The sequence below is a fragment of the Hippopotamus amphibius genome, chromosome 5 (assembly GCF_030028045.1).
Source record: "Hippopotamus amphibius kiboko isolate mHipAmp2 chromosome 5, mHipAmp2.hap2, whole genome shotgun sequence".
Taxonomy (NCBI): domain Eukaryota; kingdom Metazoa; phylum Chordata; class Mammalia; order Artiodactyla; family Hippopotamidae; genus Hippopotamus; species Hippopotamus amphibius.
Window position 1 is genome coordinate 155,146,536 of NC_080190.1, and position 25,927 is coordinate 155,172,462.

At 37.6% G+C, this 25,927-nt stretch overlaps 1 protein-coding gene across 1 annotated transcript in view; it reads right to left on the reverse strand.

Moving 5' to 3' along the window:
* ENPP2 (ectonucleotide pyrophosphatase/phosphodiesterase 2) overlaps positions 1-25,927 on the reverse strand; it is a 110,250-nt gene that overhangs the window by 42,943 nt on the left and 41,380 nt on the right. Inside the window, 8 exon segments of the mRNA XM_057736110.1 lie at positions 113-178; positions 5,031-5,086; positions 13,535-13,654; positions 14,412-14,491; positions 14,706-14,803; positions 17,225-17,285; positions 19,335-19,460; positions 23,471-23,626. Coding sequence (XP_057592093.1) covers positions 113-178; positions 5,031-5,086; positions 13,535-13,654; positions 14,412-14,491; positions 14,706-14,803; positions 17,225-17,285; positions 19,335-19,460; positions 23,471-23,626 — 763 coding nt within the window.

Genomic DNA, 25,927 nt, shown 5'->3' on the forward strand with positions numbered 1-25,927 from the left:
ACCTTGGCTGTGCTTTTATTGCGCAGTCCGTTTAGTTATTCACCCAACTCCAACCTAAGATGAACATGTACTAAAGCAAGAAGAGGGAGAGCCAGGGAGGGGAAGCAAATACCTTTCATTGTCTGGCAAGGTGAGCCACTGCAGGATGGTTAATATCCTCCGCTCGTGAGGGATCACCCTGTAGGGTAGCAACCAGCAAAGCATGAGGTTAGACTGCATTTCTACCAACTCCAGCCTGAACAGCTCTTGCTCCTGCACCCAGGCCAAGAGCTCTCTATTTACCACCATCTGTTTTCACTTCATTGTAGTAAAAGATCCCCTTTCCAATTAGTGTTTAAACGTCCATTTCTATTTGCAACAAGTCACGTTGCTCAGCTTCTGCCACAGAAGACAAGACTGGAAACTCTGATTCACAGTCAAATGAAGAATCTGCCCTGCTTGTCAGAGGCTCAGCTACAGGCAGAAAGGACCCCAGACTTAGAATCATCGCTATTTAGTGGGTAAAGCCATTAGCTGTAGCCACCGAGAGACCGAGACTTATGTCCCCAATCTGCCTCTTGCTGGTGTGACCTCTCTTGGCCTCTAGGCCTCTTTGACCTCTCTCAGCCTCAGTTTACTTATCAGTAAAATAAAGATGATAGCAAAGCACACTGCACAGCTTGGTTGTAAGGATGAAAGGATGAAATGAGACAAGATAGGCAAAAGGCTGCAGAGTGCCTAGCAGGTCATAAGTGCTAAAAAAAAATCCTTATTTTCATTAATGATCCTGATTAGTCATCGTTCTATCTCTAAATAGCTATATGACTTGAGAAACATTATTTAATCTGAAACTTTAAGTTCCTCGTCTATAAAATAAGGGGTTAGGAAAGGTATTCTTGAAATTCTCTTCTAGCTCTATAAAAATCTATCAAGGATAGGCACATATAATTATGAGACGGACAAAAAGGGTATAATCTTCATCCACAATGACTTTTGTGTTTAAGTCTCATTCCTCTGTTGAAATATAATTACCCTCAATCTGGCACTCATTTCAAGAGCTCTCGGCTAACATGATAGCATTGTATCGTGGGCTGAGTTACATTAAGATGCTCAGAAGCTGAGTGACGTCTTTATTTATGCGGAAATTTGCTTATTCTTTCCTAACAAGGAGCACAACATGCTCTTCTGCTCCCCCATCCAAGACCAGGCATTAGAGCATGTTTATGATAAATTTAAACTGAAGCCCAAGTATGATTGTGGATAGTAAAAATTACCGTGGCCAAGAGTGAACCCTAATGTAAACTACGGTCTCTGGGTGATAATGATGTGTCAGGTTCATCATTCGTAACAAAGGTACCACTCTGGTGGCGGATGTTGATACTGGGAGAGGCTGTGCATAGGGGTGGGATGGGGTGGGCAGGAGGTATATGGGAAATCTCTGTACCCACTGCTCAACTTTGCTGTGAACCTAAAACTGCTCTAAAAAAACAATTAAAAATTTACTGTGGGATACTGGGTGAGTCATTTCAGCTTTTGCTTTTGGTAGACATGAGCATGAGAGCACTAGAAGGAAAGGCAAACCTTCAGAGCCATGGTAGATGGCTAGAGTTGGCAGAGAGTAATCAAGCAGCCTCCCCACGTTTCCAATAGATGGGGGATTTGTCATTCTTCTCTCTGGCCCCTTCTCTGTCTAGAACTATCCCACCAGCCCAGAAAAATCATGTTTACCATAAAACAAGTCCTCATTTAAACAAATTCCAATGCTACTGAATAAATGTGATCCTGTTCATTATATCCTATAATTGAATTTGAAGTAGGCATAGCAAAGCCAGGTTAATCACTTGAGGTATTTAATTCTTCAGCCTTAAAAATCCCCTGTATCTGAACAAAATAATTACATATTTTGAATTCTTTCCTAACTTAAAAAAAAAAAAAGTGAAAGTCGTAGCCTTTTCATTTTACCTTAATTCACTACCTACCGAAAGCTGCTTTATTTTATGTAATTGGTGTTAAGTCACAAAAATGGATTCTGATGGACTCACTTGATGCTAAGGGGAAAATACAAATTAATAGAATTTGTTTCAAGCTCAAAATGCTCACCTTTTAATGCCTTCTTTGAATGGGGTACTTGACAAGTAGGGAGCAGGGAAAAAAAGCATTAGCTCTGAGGCCAGAATGCCTGGGTTTGTGTTGGTGATGAGACTTTGGCAAGTAACTTAACCTTTCAGTCCCTCTATAAAATGAGGAGAATGATAGGACCTATCTTATAAGGTTGTTGCAAGGATTAAAAGAGATAATACTTAGAATGCTGCCTGGCACAGAGGAAAATGTTAGCTTTATGGGAGTTCCCTGTTTGCCTAGTGGTTAGGATTCCAGACTTTCACTGCCATGGCCTGGGTTCAATCCCTGGTCAAGGAACTGAGATTCCACAAGCCACGTGGCATGCACCCCCCCCACACACACACACACACAAAATTTAGCTTTTATCATTATATACTGGATTCACAGGCCCACAGAAATGATACACTCATTTATGAAATATTTGTTAAAAGCATTTTACGTACAAGGTATTTGTGTGAATATAAAGACACAAGATACGCCTACCAAAAAAAAAAAAAACACTATTACTAAGAAGTCACCATTCTCCGCTTGGAAAGAGAAGCAGGTGATTACGATTTTTGGGCAGGGGCTGAATACGCGTGCGTGGTTAAGAGCATAAGATGAGAACTTTGAAGGTCTGAGTATCCACCATAACTGTGACCTTGGGGACAACATTTTACCTTGGCGTTCTGATCTCAAACATAAGGAGTCAGACACAGTGGTCTCTAAGTTTCCTAGTGGTTCTAGACTATCTTTATGAAATAACCTCAGAGACAAAAAAAGACATGGCCCTTAGCCATTAATGTTTAAAATTTGATGCAGACACGCACAAACAGATTCGACGAAGGAAGAGTGTATTCCAAACAGAAAGGGAAACGGGATTCACACTGTTGTCGTTACCATCATTGATTGATATAGAAATTCTCATGAGACCAAGTACATTAGACATGGTCGGGGTATACAGTGCTGAAGGGGAACGAATTACCTCAGGTCATATATAGCCAATGTCTAATCATTGTTGAAAGAGATGATGTGAATTAGAAAAAAAATACCACTTATTGGCTGTTCTCTATGTAGCAAGTACCCTACTCAGCACTTTAAATAAGTTAATGCATTCTATCTTCATGACGCCCTATGATGAAGACATTATCATTCCTATTTAAAGATGAGGACATTGATTTACCGAGAGATTAAATCACTTGTCCAAGGTCAGCAATCTATTACGTGGCAAAGCTGGGATTGGAATCAATCTAGTCACCCATACATAAAGGCAATTACTGCCTTTGAACGTGAACTGACATAAAAGAATGTAATGGAGACTCAGCTGAGGATGATTTTGAAATGAAATACTATCATTTGAAAAGCAAGACTAATTCTAGGTTGCAGTACGGAACCAGGTTAAAAAGATGACCTTCAAAGTCCAAGTCTATGGTTTGAATCTGGCTTTAAATTTAAAAACTCTCAGAATGTATGATGTGTAGATTTCCTTGACGCATATCCTATTAAATATCTGGAAGTATGACCATTTTTTTTTATGTTCTAAAGAGATTTTTTAAAAAGAAAGAAAGAAAGTGAGTCCAAGTCACTTCCAGGATATAGAGATAAAAGAAGAATAGTCTGAGAAGCAAAGCAAAACTACAGATATCTTTGGAACACACAAAAGCTACCTTCTTATAAGGTTTGAAATGAGTGGGGAAAATTGCCATTGAAAACCAGAACACTAAGCCTTTTCAATGAAACTCTGCAGCAGTTTCGGGGGGTAAGGGCGGGGACTAAGTATTAATTATGCTGTTGGCACCTCTCCATTCTATCAGCCAAATGTGTTGTGGAGCAGAAGAAATCACTTCTATAAACATCGATGACAGTCAAGGGTTAAAAAATGTAATGCATGAGATTAAATTGGTAAATCAATGTGTCATTTCTAACATACACTTATTTCTCAACTAAGAAAATCTCTTTTTAAAAAAAGTGTGGGGGGGGTACTTTTAAGGGACACTCTGTCTTAGCTTCAAATCACCAAACCCAATTTCAATTTAGCCCTTCATATCTGAAAAAACTGCCTTTATTCCTGAATTTGGAGAATATAGACGGTACCATTCTGGATTAATTTGAACCTGTGATTGCTCTCAGCACACTACTATTACAGAATAGTCAGATTTTTGTTACGGCATAAGAGGCAAATGTGGAAACAGCTTTAGGTGGTTTAAAAAAAAAAAAAGATGGAAAGAACATCTCAGTGGGAACAAAATCCCCCTGAAAGTTGAAACAGATTCCTTTTCTTACTAAGGAGCCTCAAAAATAATCAACATGTTGACACTTTTATTAGGTAAGTTTCATCTTAAGGCTATTTTATGAACATTAACTACTAATCCCCCCCATCTCCTCTGCAGGGAGGAGAAGCAGTTCCTTTTTTCTTACTAGGGAAATCCTGGAGAGCTCAATGGGAAAATGGGGTGGAAACAGAGACTTCCTCTTGTCTCCTGTCTGGAGTTTCCAATCTCTAGACCACTATATCAGCTGTCTGTTTTTAAAGTTGTGAACCAAAATAAATATAGAATGTTGTAATATACTTATAGAAAATGATAATTCAAATCACAGCAATAAATAGCCTGAGAAATATACATTCCCTAAGTGCCATGTTACCAAAAAGCTATAAACAGGGACAGAAAAATCTAAAGGATGACTAGAAGTAGAAGGGAAAATTTTCCTTACATTCTATTAAGGAAAGATACGGAAAAAGAGATGGAAGAGGAAAAGAAAATGGAGATGGAAAAAGAGACAGAGAGAGGATCTCTAAAAAAAAAAATACCTGGACAGTTATTTTGAATCAGAAAATATAAGTTGGGGTTATGTTAACATTTAACTGAAGTGAAATCAAACTGAATGAATGTTTCTCAAGTTGAATCATAACTGCAATTTTTACAAATGTTGACAAAATGGAGGTAACTTACACAGACCAGAAGAATGTCCCAGCTTTCACCCCTTGCTTGGTGGCTGTAATCCATAGCTAATGAGGAAAATATAAGAGGCTTAGAACATGTTCTGAGTTTTGGTCAAAGAAGAAAAAGGTTTTAAAATATATTAGCTCAGATAGCTTATACTTTACCCGTACCCCACCATAAATTTCCCAATATTTGCAACCTTTTTTTTTCACATCTGGAAGTCAGAACTATTCTTTCCATAAATGTTATTCAATACATTCTCTGCAAAAGCTTTCAAGCTCTGCTATGATTATAGTGGCTTTTTTTAAAAAAAACTTTTATTTCATCTCAAGAGTCTCTTCTTTACCTGACTTTTCTGATCACTGTTTTGAACACTTCACTTGTATGGCAGAATTCTGCTCATCAAAGCACCCCGAGTGACCATATGTTTGCTTGACTGTTGAAAGCCTACAGAAGAGAATCCCAATTTGGCACACAGATGCAAGGATCTCAGAATCTAGCTTTGTCCTGTTTTGTTTTAAATGAGGCGAATGAAATGGGGAAAGGGGGCTAGTTTTTCTTCTGGATTTCCCCTTGGACCTTTTGCTTAGCCTTTTAGTGAATGAAATTTTAGGAGTAAGTTCCTGGGATAAGTCAGGTGAACCAAGTGTCATTAAGGTTTTTAAAATAGTCTTTCCAGGGACTTCCCTGGCGGTCTAGAGGTTAAGACGCTGTGCTTCCACTGCAGGGGGTGTGGGTTCCATCCTTGGTTGGGGAACTAAGATCTCCCATGCCCCATTGTGCAGCCAATATATATATTCTTTCCCGCTCATGCTGTTGGGAGGTAGAAGATACGGCAGTCAAGAACCTGAATGCGGCGACCAGCTAGCTGGATTTTAAGACTTGCCTCTGTCGCCTACCAGCCATGTGGTCCTCCATCAAGTTATTTAAGATCTCTACATTCCTTTATCATGTAGATAATATTACCTAGCACATAGGATTATTCTAAGCTTTAATGAGTAATACATGTAAAGTCCTTAAAAACAGTGTTTTAGCATTTGGTAAACACCAGATCAATGTTCACCTTAATTATTATGTAATAATGGAAATAAATATAATCCAATTATTTTCAGGACACTAAAAACAACTTAGAATGGCCAGTGTCCCGCTGAACAGACATCTGTGAGAAGAAACGTTTAGCTTTAGGAGGCAAACAGGATAAAGAAGTATGGCTTGGTTTTTTTATAAGACCAAAACAAAAATGGTCTAGGAGTTGCAACCAACCTCCTTTCTGGTTTTGTTGTTTCCAGATTTTGACAGTGTTTTATTTACTCCAGTTAAAACCTTGGTTTTTTGAGGAAAGGGGCAATTTGCAGGTGTGGGGCATCCAGGAGCTTGGCCATGGTTTCAGAAAGGTCTGGAACACCTGGCCTGGGAGAATTCTGCAAGGATTCTCAGGTCCCTGGGGAGGACTGGAAATCCCCAGCTCCAAAACCACAGCTGCTGCAGCTAGCAAGTGAGGGACGGAGCATCAGAGCATACAGCACTCTCCCAGATTCCCGGAGGTCTGAGCTGCCAGCGGATGTCATCAGCACGGGAGAGGTGGAGTCCTTGTCCCATTGAGAAGGACCAGAGAGATCAGGACTTTAGATTGCCCTGAGCACCCTTCTAGGGTTTGGTCCAAAGTATCCTTCTGCTTTACGGATAAACTCTGGCATTTCTGGGTCTCCCCAAGCCAATGAGGACTCAAATGGGTCCTGGAGTTTCATTCTTTCTTGTGCCAGCGCCTCCTCTAGCAAGAAGATGAATTCAAGCTGAGTGCTGGACATCCTGCAGGTGTCTCAAAACCACCTCAGATCCCAGAGAGATCAGTTTCTTATATTAAGTAATCTATTTGCATACTTATTTTAGTTTCAGAGACACAAGCTTGGTACATGCATAGCCAAACAACTTCTTAGAAAATCTGGTGCCTTGATGTTTCCAAGAAAGTTGTATTTGGCAATATTTGGCAGATATGAAATGTAAAATCATTCTGGGGTTTTCTAATGGAAATTTTTTTAATACAATTTTGTCAAATGATGACCCTACACTTTCAAAATTTATATTGTGGGATACATGCTGATGTTGGCATTATCTGAGCAACAGGAAGCCCTATGAGAAACTTTTAGGTTACTAACCCTCAAGGGGAAAGATCACCAAAGGAGTCTTTGCACTAGGGAAAGAGCACTGGGAGAGATGACAAATGTGAGTGTGCTAAAATTATCCTGGTGGCAAAATCAGAATCATTTGTTCTTTATACTTTTCCATACTTACCAAAATTTTTGCAGTGACAATTAACATCTTGGTAATTAGAAAAAAAATTAACAAAAAAGCAATGTGAACTCTAATCATTAGAGAAAAGCAAATCAAAACTACAATGAGGTATCACCTCACACCGGTCAGAATGGCCACCATCAAAAAATCTAGAAACAACAAATGCTGGAGAGGGTGTGGAGAAAACAAAACCCTCCTGCACTGCTGGTGGGAGTGTAAATTGATACAGCCACTATGGAGAACAGTACCGAGGTTCCTTAAAAAACTAAAAATAGAACTACCATATGACCCAGCAATCCCACTACTGGGCACATACCCTAAGAAAACCATAATTCAAAAAGATACATGTACCACAATGTTCATTGCAGCACTATTTATGATAGCTACGACATGGAAGCAGCCTAAATGTCCATCAACAGATGAGTGGTTAAAGAAGATGTGGCACATATGTACAATGGTATATTACTCAGCCATAAAAAGGAGCAAAGTTGAGTTATTTGTAGTGAAGCAGATGGACATGGAGTCTGTCATACAGAGTGAAGTAAGCCAGAAAGAGAGAAACAAATACAGTATGCTAACACATATATATGGAATCTAAAAAAAATGGTACTGATGAACCTAGTGGCAGGGCAAGAACAAAGATGCATATATAGAGAATGGACTTGAGGACATGGGGGGTGGGGGGATAGAGAAGCTGGGATGAAGTGAGAGAGTAGCATTCACATATGCACACTACCAAATGTAAAATAGATAGCGAGTGGGAAGCTGATGTATAACACAGGGAGATCAACTCAATGCTTGGTAATGACCTAGAGGGGTGGGATGGGGAGGGTGGGAGGGAGGCTCAAGAGGAAGGGGATATGGGGATATATGTATAAACATAGCTGATTGACTTTGTTGTATGGCAGACACTAACACAACATTGTAAAGCAATTATACTCCAATAAAGATCTAAAAAAAAAAAAAAGCAATGTGAACTATGAAGACAAATTAAAGATAAAAAATTTTTTTCTTTCTTTCTTTCTTTCAAAAAAGAAGCAATAAATTTCTCCCTGCTTCTTGGTACAAGTCATGTTGGCTGCATTTTCTAAAAGAAAATGGGGAGCATGGTCAGAAAAATGCAAAGAGTGAACAAATAAGAGAGAACACTTGGAATTAAAAAAAAACATTTTAAAATCTCAAAGGAAAGGATCCTAGCAGTAATGAAGCTGGTCGCTCAAAGGTTTGGTAAATGGTATGAGACGGCAGCATAAAGAAAGTCTCAAGTTAAATCAGATCGTGAGCAGCTATAAAGGTTCCTTTGCAAGTTACACGTATATATTACATTTCAGAACGCTGAAGTTAAATCTAGTAATTACAGGGGGAAGAAAAGGCAGTTAAATGTTGGTCCAAAGGAAGATAAGTGAAAAGGAGCCTCTTGGTCTATAAGGTGGGGGAGCAGCTGAGGGAGGGAGAATTGTAAAATAGAAATCATAAAACTAGTTCCTTGTTAATACAGAGAAATGGGAATCATAATTCCCCATTTCCCATTCTGAATTTGAATGTAATTTATATTTCCTCAGAGATAGGTCAAACAACATAGCTAAAAAAAGGTAGTTAAGAAGACACTGCGTCTGGCCTTCCCACGTTTAACCCCAGTATTTCTTCCATTGCTTTGCTTTATCTGTGGGGACAGTTTTCAACATCTGTGTCCTAGATGCTACATTTTGAAAAGAAGACAAATGGAAATCATATTGTACCTTCTTGATATGTTATCAGGAATAAAAAAAAGAAAAGAAAATTTCCCCACTGGGGCCAGGAACATTTAAATGTGAAATCTAACACTTTCTCAAATTCAGTAGAATATGCAGCTGTGGGAGAAGGGGACATGTTTTAAAAAGGAAAATAAGCAAAAAAACATTTTTGAAAACCATGAACTACTACTGTAGTCTTCCTAGCAGTTCCTTGCAGGGCAATTTTTCCTTTGCATTCTACAGCATGGAGGTAGAAGAAATAGAATTCAGGGAGACCAGAGGAATGGGTGGGGCCCTAGTATCAGTGGGAGTAAATCAATCACTGAGATGCAAGTCAGAACAAACTAAAGATGTGAGGATTGTGGGATGCAGCAGAACAGCCTGTGAACTCATGTGGCTCTTTCCAGGTGATTAGGGCCAGAAGAAGGTACGTGATGAAATACAGGAAGAAGTACAGGCAAACACGCCTCAGATGGGGGTGTAGAACAGTTCAATTCAAAACATAATAAATGGACACCTAAATGTGTTAGGCTGTGGGTTAGGTCCTGAGAATAAAGAGACAAATAAATCAAGTCTATATAGACTAAAGCGGATATGTGAATAACTTCAAATGATATGGTCACTATTATGATAGAAACAACAAGAAAACCGAAAAGAGGGTCCCTGAGCTTAGCTAGGGCTGAGGGAGCTTAGTGAAATCTACCTGGAAAAGGATGCTTAAAGGAAAATTTGAAGCAGAAATGAGCCTGGCAGCAAAGGGATAAGGGAACAGTGTCTATCCTAAGTACATTATGATATGTTAAAACAAACAAACAAACAAAAAAACAGATTTATAGCAGTATAAGGAAAAGAAACAACAGAATAGGTAGGAAAAGGTAAAATTTTCCTGGAAAAACAAAAGGAAAGCCACCTGTTAGCAAGATAATAACATAGAGAGGTGAGCAAGGACTAGCACTTTCCTTCAAGCCAATCCCTTTGGCCTGTAAGTTCCCATCTATTCTAATGTCATTCTTCTTCTCTTTGCTCTCTCTTTCTTGAACTTACCATCTTGCATTCTTACACAACAGTGATTCACAACGATGGTCTCAAGACCAACTCACTGCATCACCAATACTGGCCGAAAACCACCGTAGGCCCCGCAACATGAGAAGTAATAGGAATGCAACAAACTAGTAAACAACACAAAAAAGAAGCAGACTCACTAAGGAACAAACTAGGGGTTACCAGTGAGGAGAGGGAAGGGGGAAGGAGAAAAAAGGGGGATTATTATGGGATCATATGAAATCATGTGTGTGATTTTGAAAACTGTGAAGCACTATAGTATCTAAGGAATCTGGTGTTCAATTAAAGTAAATTTTTAATTTAAAAAATGAATGCATCTGCTCCTTCCTCCAGAAACTATGGCTTCAGAGGACTTGCACCATGGTAGGGCTCTGGACTCATCTCTTAAGTTTCCGCACTCAGTGGGCCCCTTGGAGTCTCATTCACTCTCCACCTCACTGAGTGCAGCTTTAAACTGAACAGGGAATTTCCCCACTGAGATATCCTAGTATTAGAAATCGCAGGATTAGAGCAGAGAGCTTTTTCAAAGAAACAAACATACTTATGGCACTCCATTAAGAGTACAGAACATACTTTTGTAATGAGAAAAAAAAAGTTTCAAAACAACAACATAGAAAGAGAATCCCATCATAATATGTAGGAGAAAGATAGGGTACAGTGAATGACAGCTTTTAATACTGCATTCTGACGATCAGCAAATTAAAAGCAGACTCAACTTTGCTAAAGTGTCTCTATCAGGGTTTTAAAAATGAAATTAAATTATAGAAACTATTTTTGGAAGTCTAATGGTGCGATTCAAATTTTCAGATGGACACGACCAACGCCTCATGTCATATATTAGATTTCAAACTAGAAGAAGAGTGGTTCTTAGTCACTGTTTATTCTGACTCATATATTATTTAGCTAAAGGTCTTTCATGTTTTAATCACGCAGTAAAAAATAAGTTGAGTTTGACTTAATTACCTGTCTGAGATTTTTATAAATATTTTCTCTACTCCAAATATTTTTTCTCTGTGAGATGTACAAGCCTCCAAGAGGATGGTATAAGTGCTTAAGGAGTATTTATTAAGGATCATCGTTTCTTATAGTATTTATAATTTATTATACTCATACTGTAGTTTCTTATAGTTCCTGTCCATATAGTCTTCCTACATGCCAAGTTTCTATAAAACATGTTTTTAAATTATATCTACTATGCTCCTTGGATTTCTTATGATGGCCTCCTGTTCAAGAAGATAGAAACACAAATTAGTTTCACCACAAACCTTGGTCAGCACTAGGGAATTACTAAACTTAGTGAAATGTGTTAACTTGGAGAGTTAGTGAGGAAACAGGCAAACAGAGTTGAAACAGAGACTTCACTTTGTTCACAGCTTTCCCTCTGCTCTGTTTCTGCAGAAGTTAACGCATATACGGACTCATCTTCTGAGTCATGCCAACTCGGAGGAAGCCTAATGTCAACACTCAGTGGAAGTTGATCCAATTTGATAAAATTAATATTTATCTCTATATCCTTTGTGGTTCTCAAGCAAGTTTGCTTCCATGACAAAGTTAATATAAAAGACCAACTAGCAACAGCTGGACAGAACTCGAATTTCAATCATTTTATTTACACCTAAAATGTTCCTCTACCATCAACTTTGTTTGGGAAATCCACCCTGTAAACAAATTTCACTTTGCTTACAACCTAGGGCATCATAGACTTTTGAGAGTCCAGCCTGAATAAAGACAGCAAAATCAGAACCTCTGCTAGAAAGAAACACTTCTACAGACATACAAGAAGTCTTTCAAATTTTTCTTTAATGAAATGTGACAGGGCAAGAATAAAGATGCAAATGTAGAGAACGAACTTGAGGACATGGGGTGGGGGGCGAAGGGGAAGCCGGGACGAAGTGAGAGAGTAGCATTGATATATATACACCGCCAAATGTAGAATAGATAGCTAGTGGGAAGCTGCTGCATAACACAGGGAGATCAACTCGATAATGGGTGATGACTTAGAGGGCTGGGATAGGGAGGGTGGGAAGGAGTCATGGGAGGGAGGGGATATGGGGATATATGTATAAATACAGCTGATTCACTTTGTTGTATAGCAGAAACTGGCACAACAGTGTAAAGCAATTATACTCCAATAAAGAGCTTAAAAAAATTTTTTTTAAATTTTAAAAAGCCCATGTTTAACCTTGCATACTGATTTATTATGCAATATGAATATTTTATTATAGATGACCTTTTCTCAAAGAGCAATACCATTTTTTCCCTTAGTTTATACTCTCTATTTTGCCCATAGACTGAAGCAGACATTTCCAGGTAGGAGATCATTTCAGGATGGTAGGTACATGGATGTGTGCAGACACTGCCCACGCTTCCTGCCATGGCAGATTGCACAAAGGCCTCCCAGCCCTCCTTCCCAACCAGTGCTCCAGGGAACCGTGGCCCCCAATCTGAGCTGACATGAGGTGGAACCATTTTCCAACCTTCTTCTACATGTTTCTGATTGTGTTTACTGGGATGTGTTCCTATGGGGCTTCGGATCCTTCTACCCAGGGTCCCGTGCACTTAGTTCCATTCTGCACATTAAACAGCCATGGATTTAGGTTGCTGCTTTGCCTGCCTCTGACCAAAGCAAGCTGCCTGACCATACACATACACACAGTCACAGGAAAAACACTGTTCAGAAAGCCATCTACATCCCTTTTTACTTTCTGCCCAGCCATTTGATCTGAAGTAAACAGGATGCTTTCTTTCAAAGTATTAATTTGCTGGTCCAGAACCAAGGTAGATTCCGTTTATTATATGTAACTTCCAAGATTTTTTAAAAATGGATTAAACAAAAGAATTCATAAATTTACTGTGGGTTTCATTGAGTTTTTTTTTTTTTTTCCTTTTCCCTTTGCAGCAAGTTTCCTTGTTCCTGATCTTATGGTGCTTGGGCTAAAATTTTGTGGCAGTCATGTCATTCACTGTACCCACAAATCTAGTAAATCAATAAGATCTGACTAGTCTTTCTTCAAAATATTTCTCGAAGTCATCCCTATGTCACCATTTCTACCACTATCACCCTAATGAAGATCCTTATCATCTCACACTTTTATAATCATAACCTCACATACACATACACACATATATACACACATAGGCATACAAACATATGTATATACAGTATATGCACATTGTATATGCACACATGGATACGCATACACACATACATATATAAATACATACACCTAATACACATGCATATATATAATATGCACATATATACACACATATATTGTGTACACACATGCACACGCACATATATACAACATCAAAAGACAGAAACATTGCCAAGTATGAGGAAATGAAATGCAGCTTTTTCACAGGTAACAAATTTGGGAATGAAATGTTTCAAGGCACAGACACACAAAAAAAGGCAAAACTTACCGGTTGACCTCCCCACCATCTGTGATTAAATTTCTCTCTCCCTCGAAGATGGAAAGTGGCATCAAATACAGGATCATACATTGAATTGCCAACAATTCCGTGTGATTCTGGATATAGCCCCTATGTGGAAAAGAAAATTTATTACCAAACTAATCCACACGTAATAGTTCTACCATAAATTTTCTGATCATAGAAGGTTTCATAACAATATTTAATTTCCAATTTTATATAAGATATATATAACCTTTATACATGTCTGTCTTAGCAAACATGAATATTATCTTTGGACTAATTATAAGCCATCTGAGTAACTGGACATGATTATAAGAAATTTAATATTGGGGTTTTTTTAACTTGCAATTTAATAAGATGACTAATTTTTATTACAATAAATTAACCTTTAGAATGAAATTTACTTACGTGCCTCCTTATAGTTTCTAAATACACTATTCTTTTCTCCTAGGTTCTATTTCTACTCCAAACCAAAAATGAATAAATAAAATAAACAAATTATATTTTTTAAGGAAGAAAGCAAGGTAGAATTGGGAGTATCTGAAAATTAAAACACAGCAGCTCTGAAGTCAACATTTTCATTTGAAAGTTCAGAAAATAAAGAATAGCTCCTGTGGTATTTGAAAGGTTGAATGTAGGTATGCAGACAAAACTGCAGCCGAAAAAAAAAGGTTCTAAAGTTGCAATGAAATTCAGTAATCCACAAAGTCGTAGAAGGCATTTACTATAAACAACTGATACAGGTAAGATGAAAAACAGAAAGATTTTCTTTGAACACTAAGGAACATGTTTTTAAAATCTCCCATTCAGTCATTTCAGGATGAAATCAGCTCTCTGAATCTACACCATTTGAAAAAATACTTACAGTGGCCAAAGTGTATAAGTTAGGGAAAGTTTTTGTTGGGTACACAGGCCGCATGTAGGGGGAGTGAGTGCCACAAGACCCTGGGGAAAAAATTCAGATATTACATCAAGAGAACAACCAGGAATCACTTCATGTATGCAAATGCAGTCTATAAATGATCAAAGACACGTGCTACCTTCATTTTTGAATTTCAAATAGTAAAGTCACGTGTCCATACATCTCAAAACCGATGGCTGAGTGGTTACTGGGCAGATCATGGATTACAGATGAAAACACAGTATGAAAACGACTTACTTAGTTTTTCAATGTTAGGCATGACCTTGCTGCCTTTCTTCATGTACGACGCACGGAAACCATCCACAGAGAAGATGATTAATGGAGGGCGGACAAACCTTAAACAGTAACACATTAAGCTTTAGAAAAATTATTGTCACAGAGTTTGCATTATGCCTAGTCAATCTCAGTAATTGCAACCGACAATTTCCAGGATGAAATTTCAAGTGAGGATATCTATACAAGCCTGGGCTTCCAGCTACATAACATTTGTGGTGAGTTAAGTGTAGAGTTAAACAACCAGGGAAGGGACTGGACTCCAGATTTTCCCTAATGTATTTTCTCTACTGTTGCCTCTTACACAGTAAACAAGGTTTTTCACAACGTAAAAAGCTGTTATATTTGCCTGGAATATGGATTCTCCCATTTGCTACCTGAAACACTCCTATTCATTCTTTAAAACCCAGTTCAAGATTTCCACTTTCATAGTATTAGTTGCCCACGCTTCTGAATCCCTTTAAGATATTAACACCTCTTAACATTCATATATATATTACATTATATTATAATGATATATTAACATATTTTTCTTCTTCACTAGTTTCAAAGCACAGTTTGTGTCTTATTCATGTTTCTATTTTGTAGGGCTTTAATAAATATTTATCAAATACAGGAAAAAAGGAAGGAAGGAAGGAAGATGAAATTAATAGCAGCACTCTTGTCACTGGAACTAAATACTTATAAAAAATTCTTTTTAGGTTTGACAGCAAAATAATTTCAAAAATAATTAAAATTGTTGAAGATCTAAAAATTAATCAATAAAGAACTAGACTATCCACCTAACTAGGGCAGGACTGATAAAATAGGACTTTTGTTATATTCTAAAGATAAAGTTGTTCGATCAGACTTGAGAATGCTAAACTATGTGCAAAATTGTTTCTAATAGTTTGCAAATAATTCAGCAAGCACCAGCTTGAGTTTATTTGAAGCCACATAATAAGTGAGGCATATTTTAAATGACTCACATACAAGGGTGAGTCAAAAATTATCCACACTCTGGCTGTAGAATTTATCTTAATTAACTTTTAGAAAAGACAAATACATCATTTTTCAACATAGTCTCCTTGCTTTTCAATACACTTTGTCCATCTGTCAACAAGCTTTCATATTCCCTCATTAAAAAATGTTTTAGGCTGAGCTGTGAGCCACGAATGCACCACTGTCTTCACTTCATCAGAAGTGAATCTTTGTCCTCGTAGGGCTGCTTTCAGGGGACCAAACAGGTGAAAGTCCAACGGAGAAAGATCAGGACTATAGGGAGGATGCTTTAACACCTCAAAACGAAGTTTTGGCAGATTGTCGACAGTGTGAGCAGAAGCGTGCAGACGTGCACACTCTCAGACCACAAAAAACGAATCCCTGCACGCTGCTCTTGTTTCGTGCAGATCTCAAGTGGGGCATCCATTTTTGCTCACACTGCAGTTACAAATGAACTGATGTAACACGTTCACACCTGCACAGCAGTGACTGGGGAGACAGTAGCCTTGAACGGATAAGATAGTGTGGCCAACAGAAGTTGTAATATAACCGGAGTGCAGGTAATTTTTGACTCACCCTCGTATAAAGCACTTAGAACAATATTATGTAAAAGTGCATTACTATCACTACTATTATCATTTAACACTTCTACCACATGGGCTACTTTCTCCTCCAAAATAACCAAACACATTTTAAACATTCAGAAACTATCGCCATCCCATTCTAAAAGGGCAAAGAATTTCAAGCAATTCATGAAAGTTAAAAAGGAGATGAAAATAAAGCTATCTAAATTCTTGTATTTTTGTGTCCCAGGCTGTGCTGCCTAAAACAAAAAGACACTCTATCAAATACATTCATGAAAACACATTTGTAGAACACTTTATTTTCTGCCAGGCATTTTAAGGGTCCATGAATTTGCAACAGTTTCCTGGAAGGCGTAATAAGTGCCTTATGCTGGTCCCACTTGAGCTGTGGGGTGTCACTCAGGTTTGGCTGTACCCCAGCAAAGCCGGGCTGCAGTGGTTTGTCAAGTTTCTGTAGCATCTGGTAGGAGTTACCATCTTGGATAATACTTTCAAGACGTTCTATAGTCCTCCCTTCAGCCACCACCCTCCTCCAACCACCAGCACCAAAAAAAAATAAGCAAAAGCAGCACTTCAGGAAAAAACACAGAAAAAAACAAATCACTGCCAGAAATGTTTCTTTTCCTCTTCAGTATTGTTTAGGTATACTTTGTAAAATCTTCAATTAAGGTGAGATACAGAGGATACTCGGTCTTCAATATGCGCAGAGGTGTTAAGAGAAAAAAAAATTTTTTTAATTCCCTACTTCAAGATGTACATTCCATCTTTTGACTGGTAAATTACTCAGAAGCACTCCTAAGTTTGCCTAAATAAAAGGATTTCAGTTTTACATTGTTTTTAATCATTTTCCCATCCATAGCCTGTGATATTTTATCAACAAATATATAAAACTGCATAATATTCATAAACTGCACTCACCCTGCAGGACATTCTGGGGTCTTTATTTCCTCACAGTCATCATCCACCCAATGTGACTCTCCTGTAAGGAAAAATGGGTAGATTTTTTGGTGAATCTAATTCTAAATGCCATCCAGAACCTTGAAGTACATAATTGCAGGACCTGTGTCCTGTTTGATACTCGTTGTTTATAAGACGCCATCTAAAAATAACTTCTGAAATAAAGTCTAGTGCCTGTTTTGGCTTACCAAACTACACCCATACATGATGGGAAAGTCTAGATTTAATAACCCCAAGTGGTGTTTATTTGAGCCTTCCGAGTCTAAATGGTTTGTAGATAAAAACACCAGTGGTGTCAGTGAACAAAATTCCATGTTTGTTTCCCTCCAGAAATTAACTGTTTGGTCATTAGATGGGACATTTTTTCCTATGCCACCAAACATCTCAAAGTCATAGAAAACAGGGCACAACTTCCCTTTAGTTGGGGGAAAAGGTTCAGACTACTCAGAGATGATAGGTGGGAGATTGCAGTAGAGAGATTATTTGCCAGTGGGTCTGTGTACAGCCCTTGCACTTAGGAATAAAAACCAATGCTATCTTTCACTTTTATCTTCCACCAAGATCTGAGAGCATAAACCTATGTCTTTCTTGAGTTACTCCCATCAAGAACAGAAAAAAGAGCTTAGATTTAAAAGAAAAAAAAAAGAAATGAAGCTTACTTTGGAGAAAATGAAAATTATCAAAAAGCATTTGCTTTAAATTGTCCTAAAACAAACAAAAGCATATGTCTTGAACATAAGTAACGTCTGTGATCGAGACTTTGAAGAAATTGCTCCCATGTAAAGAACATTGGAAATCTCCCTGGTCAATAAGAATCTAACTATTGACAATTATGTAAGTATCATGCTCCTTAAAACGGGGAAGCTTTACCACACATGTAATAACCCAGGGCCCACACGTGGGCCCCACAAAAGTACTGCAACTAGAATTTTAAACCAGCAAAAGCTAATGTTTCATGATTCAATGATCAATGATACCTAGGACTTTATTTTCTCTTCTAATAGCCTTTGTGGCTTATTGGTACATTTACAAGGGAAATAAAAGGGAAAAGGAAATAAATTCTCAATCAATATTATGCTTTATCAACAGTTACAATAATCATGTGGGCAGGAGAAATTTTCAGACAGCATTCAAACAGTATGTCTTGACAAAACTAATCACTACACATATTTCAGAACTGATTTGCTTTCCCCCCAAAATATTTTAACAGAAACTCTACTTAAATGTTCCATGACACAGCTAGAAAGAGATTTAATTCAGACACTAAAAAGTGAAAAGTTGCAAACATTACACAAAAATCCTTGAGTCCTTCCATTAACTTTAGAAGTGGATGCCGTGGTGACTTAAAATCCTTAAAGACAGAAAGTGCATTTTTTTTTATATGTTCAGCACTCCATTGAGTAGCATTTATTCTTGGAATAAAACATCATATTTGACAATCAGCCACACAAAGTCAGCACACGTGCATGTATGGCTTTGGGGTATAGCAGGAGCTACTGGTACCCCATTCCCCTTAGCAGCTAGTACCCGCATCCCCATGCTGCTGCTAGTGTTTCAGCTAACAGCTTACAGCCAGTGAGTACAAAAGCCATACCCCTTGCCTCAAAAGTAAGAACTCTGGGATTTACTCTCCAGAGCCTACACTGGAGTCGATCAAGGTGAGACTTCCCCTGAGGCCAGCCACAGCCTTGCTTGCCTCTCTCCCACATCCTTTGCTCCCTGATACGGTTTTCCTGCAGAGCACTCCCCCAGTAAATTCCATGCACAGAATTCCTGTCTCAGGTTCTGCTTCTAGGAAAACTGTCCTAGGATCAAGACAGGAACTCTTTTAGAAATCTCTTCATTATTCTAACTCTATCTAATTATGGAACTTGGGTTTGTGTCCTTGTTATTTCAGATCAGTGAAATGCAGAGAAGCAAAACTAAGAAAGAAGCATGAGAAATCAAGGACAACTCATTCCCGCCTCCCAAGCCCATATCCAAGGCGTTATATCCACAATATCCAAGGTCTCTTCCAATGCCTCCAGTTTTTATTCTTTTAATGTTCAAGCCAACCCAAGGATACATGTACCTTTGCAAACCACTTGGTAATTAGTACAGCAGTCTCCCCTGGCCAGGCAGTCCTCCGAGCAGTGACAAGCATTGTCTTCATTTCGTACTTCTCCGCATCTGTCCTTAGTACACTCCCAGCCGCCAGCTGAAATCAGCATAAGAGAACACTTTCACTGCTTCACACAACCAAATAAAGAGGCCACAATTGCTTACAACGTTTGCCAAGAAAAAGAGCTAAAATCCCACATCATTTAATCTGCTTGTGAAATTAGAGTTGGCCTGAGGCCTAGATGATATTTGGAGGATTTACAAATAGGACGGAATTTTAATTTTTCAAATCAGAGTACAAAGCCAAATGCATTGGGCTTCTTTGGAAAAATGGAACCCTTAACCATTTGGCAACTGTCCTAAAAGACCCAATACAATGTTTGGTGTATAAGGTTTGTGACAGAGATACCTACCATTACAGGTATAGTTGCTATAGCTAGGCTCTTTTATTTTCCGGAGTAGCTTTACTTAAACTTTAATCAGCTTGATTTAAATACAAATAATAGTGCAACAAGGACCTACTGTATAGCTCAGGGAACTCTGCTCAAATTATGTAACCACCAAATGGGAAAAGAATTTGAAAAAGAATAGATACATGTATATGTATAGCTGAATCACTTTGCTGTACACCTGAACCTAACACAACATTGTAAATCAACTATTGTCCAATATAAAATAAAAAGTTAAAAAAAAAATAATAGTGCAACTAAATGGCCTCTACCTGCTCTAAGATGCACCTGAGGATTAAAGTACTAAACAGATATGAAGAGTATAAAGACATACTAAAAACATTCACAGTTCTAAGCATTGACCAAACTGTGGCTCTACCTACAATCAGAAGTCAGAGTCCTTATTTTCAAGGAGGTCGATTGCTGGGTTATAGATTTCTGATTGAGCGTATTTGATTGGGAGCTCACACTCAACTCTACAAAGAAAATACCTGCAGGAAAGTAGTATTTTCATTTAAAGAGAGCACTGTACTTTTTGTGTGACTTTTTATCCACTAGACTGTAAGCACCATGTCAGGAAAAATCACATCTCTCCTTTGACCACTACATCTCCAGTACCTACATCTACGCCTGCCACATGCCAGGTAGTCCATGAACATTTATTAAATCTAATTGAAAATTCCCATGTAAATAAAATATGACTCTTTAAATTCAGGGTTGCTGTATTGAGAAACTTCATAGTTAATTCACTTAGTCAATAAATACATCTACTATGTTTTCTATGCTCTAGGTGCTAGGGAGGTAGTGAAGAACAAGGAAGACAAGGTCCTGTCTTCTCGGAGCTTACATTCCAATTAGGAAAGACAGACCATAAGCAAGTAAACTCGTCAATGAGATCATTTCAGCTTGTGTTAAGTGCTGTGAAGAACATAACAGGATGGCATGGATAGACAGTGACGGGGTGGCGCGGGTCTACTGGACAAAGAACAGTCAAGAAACGCTTCTCTGAGCTAAAGGACATTTCAGGTCTTCATCTCTTAAAACATGTCATAAGTGGGAAGCCATGATTTTAGAAAGCAATGCTGCTCCTTAGTAATATTCTACCTAGAGATGCCACTGCTACGTGGATAAATGGATAAGGAGATAATAGTTGCCACACTAGAAAACCACACAACTAGTGTTTAATTTCCATTCTCTTAGAATTATCTGTACATCCTGATTCCATTCTCTGATTTTTTTTGGTATCTCCTGTTTCCACTGCCTTCTCTTCCCAAGCAGAACAAGTGCTTGGAATCCTTTTACCCAGCATCTGCTATTCCCAATGGTTAGCAGTTTTCCAGGGTTACTTTGACTGAGAGAGGTCACACAAGTTTTTTTTCCCTCAATTCAAAGATAACTGTACCAACCAATATTCGTCCCCTAGTTTATTCCTCCCCTAGTCCCATTAGAAAACCCCTTTGCTTACAAAGATCATCACTATTAACAAGGTAAGTTTGTTGAGAAATTACTAACTTTGTATAAGAATTAAATTTTTAAAAATTCAGTGAACTACAAGTAAGGTATGATTCTGTCAGCTGTATAATTTTTAAAGCAAATACGGGAATAATCATTAAAAAATTTAACTTTATTGGATAACAAGAAAGTTACATATCAGATCAGAAAAAAAAATTTTTTTAATGAGAATATGCTGAAAAGGGAGTGCTGAAGAGCTCTTGTGCCCTTTGAGAGAAATATCCACTTTAAGAAGAGTAATTCTGTAATATATATTTAAATTTTAAAATGCATATACGTTTTGATCCCCAAATCCCAATCCTCAGAATTTATCTTAAGGAAAATAGGAAAAAATATGAATATGCATGAACAATATTCATTGATGCATTGTTCATAATAGCAAAAATTAAGGAAACATAAATGCTGATCAATTACTCAATGAAGTAGGTTACATCTGTTCAATAGGATACAATGTAGGCATTCGAAAGGATGATGTGTATGAAGGTATATAAATACAGAAACATCCTCACACAGGCATAAATATACACACGTATAAATGCAAACACCTACATTCTAAACACACACACACAGTCTCAGAGTTTACACTGAAACAAGGATTGTGCTTATCTCTAGAGAGTGCTATGTCAGAACAGAGGATCTCAGAGATTTCTGTTTTCTCTTCAACATTTTGTTATTTGATATTTGACTCTCCCAAATTTGGCCTAAGTTATCTCTGTACACAGGGAAATGAACTACTTTAAAGTGTTATTATAGCTCATATTTATTAAACCTGGGAAGAGAGGCATAAATTTTGCAAGGAGCTCTAAAATCAGGAATCTGGAGGGTTGAGATGACATGTCAGGGACAAGATACTCAAGGTAGAGAGGAAACACAATGTTAGTTAGTTCCTCAGCACCAAGCAAACACAGACCGCTGGTTTGAAATAATGTATCAGAGCCAAAGAACTCTGCAGGAACATCTGTTCCATCCATACATTCAGTTTACAAGGTTCTCAGCATTTAAGTTTACAAAGCCACAACTAAGGAAGCTGGGAGAGGTTCCAAAGGAAAATAACAACAACAACAACAAAAAAAGCCAAATCTTTGGAAAATGTATTATGCCCAAAACAGCCTAATAAAACTCTTCTTATTTGGGGCAGTGTTGGGGAAACAAACAAATCAAAACTAGTATGAGAGTTGATGTCCGTTTTCACATGAATCAAGGGCTATTTCTTTAGTAAAGGAGAGTAATGTCTCTGTTTCTAATGATGTCGTTAGAAAATCAGACTAATGTTAATGATAATATGAGTTAGATTTTTGAAAGAATCATTTAAACATAAAAGTCTGAAAACAGGTAATAATTTATCAAGAGAGCTGTGGAATTTCTGCATCTCACGGTCTTAAGAGCAGGGTTGCCCGTCACCTTTCCCAGAAAGTCTGAACGTTATGCTGCCCAGAGGCATGGTAGATAGCCTACAAGGTATCTCCAAAGTCCCATCGAAAGTGTTGGGCTTTGGAAACAGCATGTAAAATGGCAGGAGTCTCCAAAGGTGCTTCTTCTCAACTCTTGCGCATTGGCTCAAAGTCCTGTATATTCTACTGACTCTTCCAATAGGGAAAAAATGTAAAGAAAGGTCAGGAAGACTGTAGGGGAAGATTTTAGAGCTGCCCTGAGCATGCGACCCCAAACAGAGCTCCATAACAATATTCTACTTGCACCGAGAACAGGGAGTGATATCAGCGTAGACCAATAGTCACTATATGATGAGATGAAATAAAACAAACGTTAGAAACTGGAGAGGCAAGCAAAAAACATTCAAAAAACCCCCCAACACTTTAAGAATGTGCACAATTTCAGCCCAGGTATCCTAGCAGTGAATGAGGAAATTGACAGCAAAGAGAGAGAAATGATAAAGATGCAAGTAAAAGCTGGCCACAAATATTTCCAAAACTAGCAAATAATGACTGCAGCTGCAAAGAACTATCTTTCGGTGGACCTTGTGTGGATACAGCAGTCACATATAGTGCACTCCTAGTATAATATATTATACAGTCATTCAAGAAACAAAACTAAAACCCGTGGTTTGGTTTGGCCAAAGCAGGGTGGCAACAGCAGGGAGCCTTTAAGACATCTAATCAAAGCTAGAGAGGACTCAAAAGTTACGCACCTGTCTTCAAACAAAGCTCATCAAAGTCATGGCAACAACTGCTGTAGCTCTTACACAAGTTGTCACACCGACAATCCGGGGGTCCGACCTCTTGAAGTTCAAAGCATCTGCCCTTGCAAGATCCAGAGATGTTGGTCCAGGGGGAGTCTGATAACACTACAAGATACAAGAGGCAAAGGCAATGGGATTAGGGAATGGGTCATGTCACTACGACAGGGTGGCCCTGTGAAGCAATACAGGGCTCTGGCTGAGCAGCCTGGCTCCATCGCCTGCTGGCTATATACCCTCAGCAGGTTCCTTGTGCCAGGTTCCTCATCTGTAGAGTGCAGGATTAATAAAAGTTACTCAAGGTTAGAATGAGAATTAAATGAAATAAACCATGCAAAACATTTAGCAGGGTGTCAGCTATATAGAAAGTAACAAACATTGGCTATTGGTTTTACTACTGTTTACAGTGATTATGACTGCAAATGTAAGGGTTAGCTTCCCTGTGGATGCTGTGATGCCTACAGAGAACAGAACTTTGAAGTATACATTTAGAAAGAAGAGTTCATTCCCCTCTTCAAATATCCATAGCTTTTGTAAGGAAAATTGAGCCTAAATGTTCTGAGAACAGTCTGAATAGATGGGATTGGAAGAGAAGACTTTTAAAATCTCTTTCACCCATATAATCTACACCTATAACTAGAGTTACACAAATACAACTCTGCAATCATGGCTTTCCAGAAATAAAACCTCCTTCATTATCTTCACATGACATGGTTGTATACCTAGAAATCTCAAGAATCAACTAAAAATTTGGGGAAAAATAATTCAATGAGATGAAAATTTCACAAATTTGTAAGATACAGGCAATGGAATTTCAAAAATTAAATGGAAGTTCCATTCATCATAGTACCTAAAAGATAAAATATCTAGGTATAAATTTAATAGGATGTATAGAACCCACATGAAGAACACAGTCAAGCTCTACAAAAACGATATTTTAAAAGATTTAATTAACTGGTAAAACATACCATCTTGGAGATAAAAATATCAACATTACAAAAATGTTAGGAATTCCCTGGCAGTCCAGTGGTTAGGATGCTGTCTTTCACTGCCAAGGGCCCAGGTTCAATTCCTGGTGAAGGAGCTAAGATCCCACAAGAACACAGCATGGCCCAAAAAAACAAAAACAAACAAAACAAAAACAAAAAACAAGCAAACAAATGTCAGGTCTTTCTAAATAAACCTCAAAATTCAATGCAATCACAAATAAAAATATAAAAAGGAATTCTTGAAACTTGATAAGATATTAAAAGCTTACCAAAAATAAATATGTGAAAACAAAACAAAACAAAAAAACTGAAAAGGAAGTAAAATATATTCTGAAGTTAAATAATTAAAACAGTTTGGTGCTAGAAAATAAGATCAGTGTTGGGTGTGAGGATGAGAACTAGGGCCAAATATAAGAGAATTGATTCTATAATGAAAGTAACATTTTAAATAGGAGAAAGAAAGAAGGATTAATCAAGAAGTGAAAAAAGGATTAATCAATAAGTAGTGCTGGCTAACTGGCTGACTGGAAAAATTAAGCTGGATCCTCATCCTAGCTTACCAAATAATTAATTTCTGATGAATGGAAAGTATAAGCAGTGTCATATCTGTTGCTAGAAATGAAAATTTTGATAAAATAGAACACAACTTGGAAGTATCTATCAACATTTTAGAATGTGTATGAATCTTTCACCCAGGAATTCCATTACTGGTAATTTATCTCTCACATATATTTGCAAAAGTTTGCCAATATTCATATATAAGAAAGAATCACTATGCCCATAAATGGAATATTGCCCAGCTCTTAAAAAGAACAAGTCAGATCTGGAAAGATCTACAAAACTGATAAACACGTTTTTTTTTAACCGGCAAAGTACAGAAAACTGTTATAGTAGTAAATAGTACACATTATTGATATATTTTGTGTTAAAAATATAGATAAAGACAGCAATAAGGATAAAGATAAAGATAAAATAAAAAGAGCTAGAGGTGAGAGCAAGGGTGGGAACAGAGGCATTGAGACAAGGTGCCAATTCGAATAACCTTTCTTTTTTTTTTTTCACCATAAGAAACTCCTTATAGGCATTACATTTGGGGAAAATGAGAAGGAGACAAGCAAAGAGACTTCTTCCTTTTCTGCAGTTTGAAACTTCTAACATTTTACAAATGTCTTTTTGGGCTTTTGTTTGCTTACTTCTCTCTCTCATGTATATATGTACACATGCACGTGAATATGTGTGCATGAAGTATATGTTATATAACATTGATTATAAATATCCTAACAAATGTTATTTGGAGCATACTATTTGTAATTTTATTTCCTTCTTTACATTAACAAATTTTTCATTTTTTTTTATGATTAGTATTCATTACTTGTAAAATCAAGAAAACACCAGAGGCAGGGAAAGAACAGATGTTAAA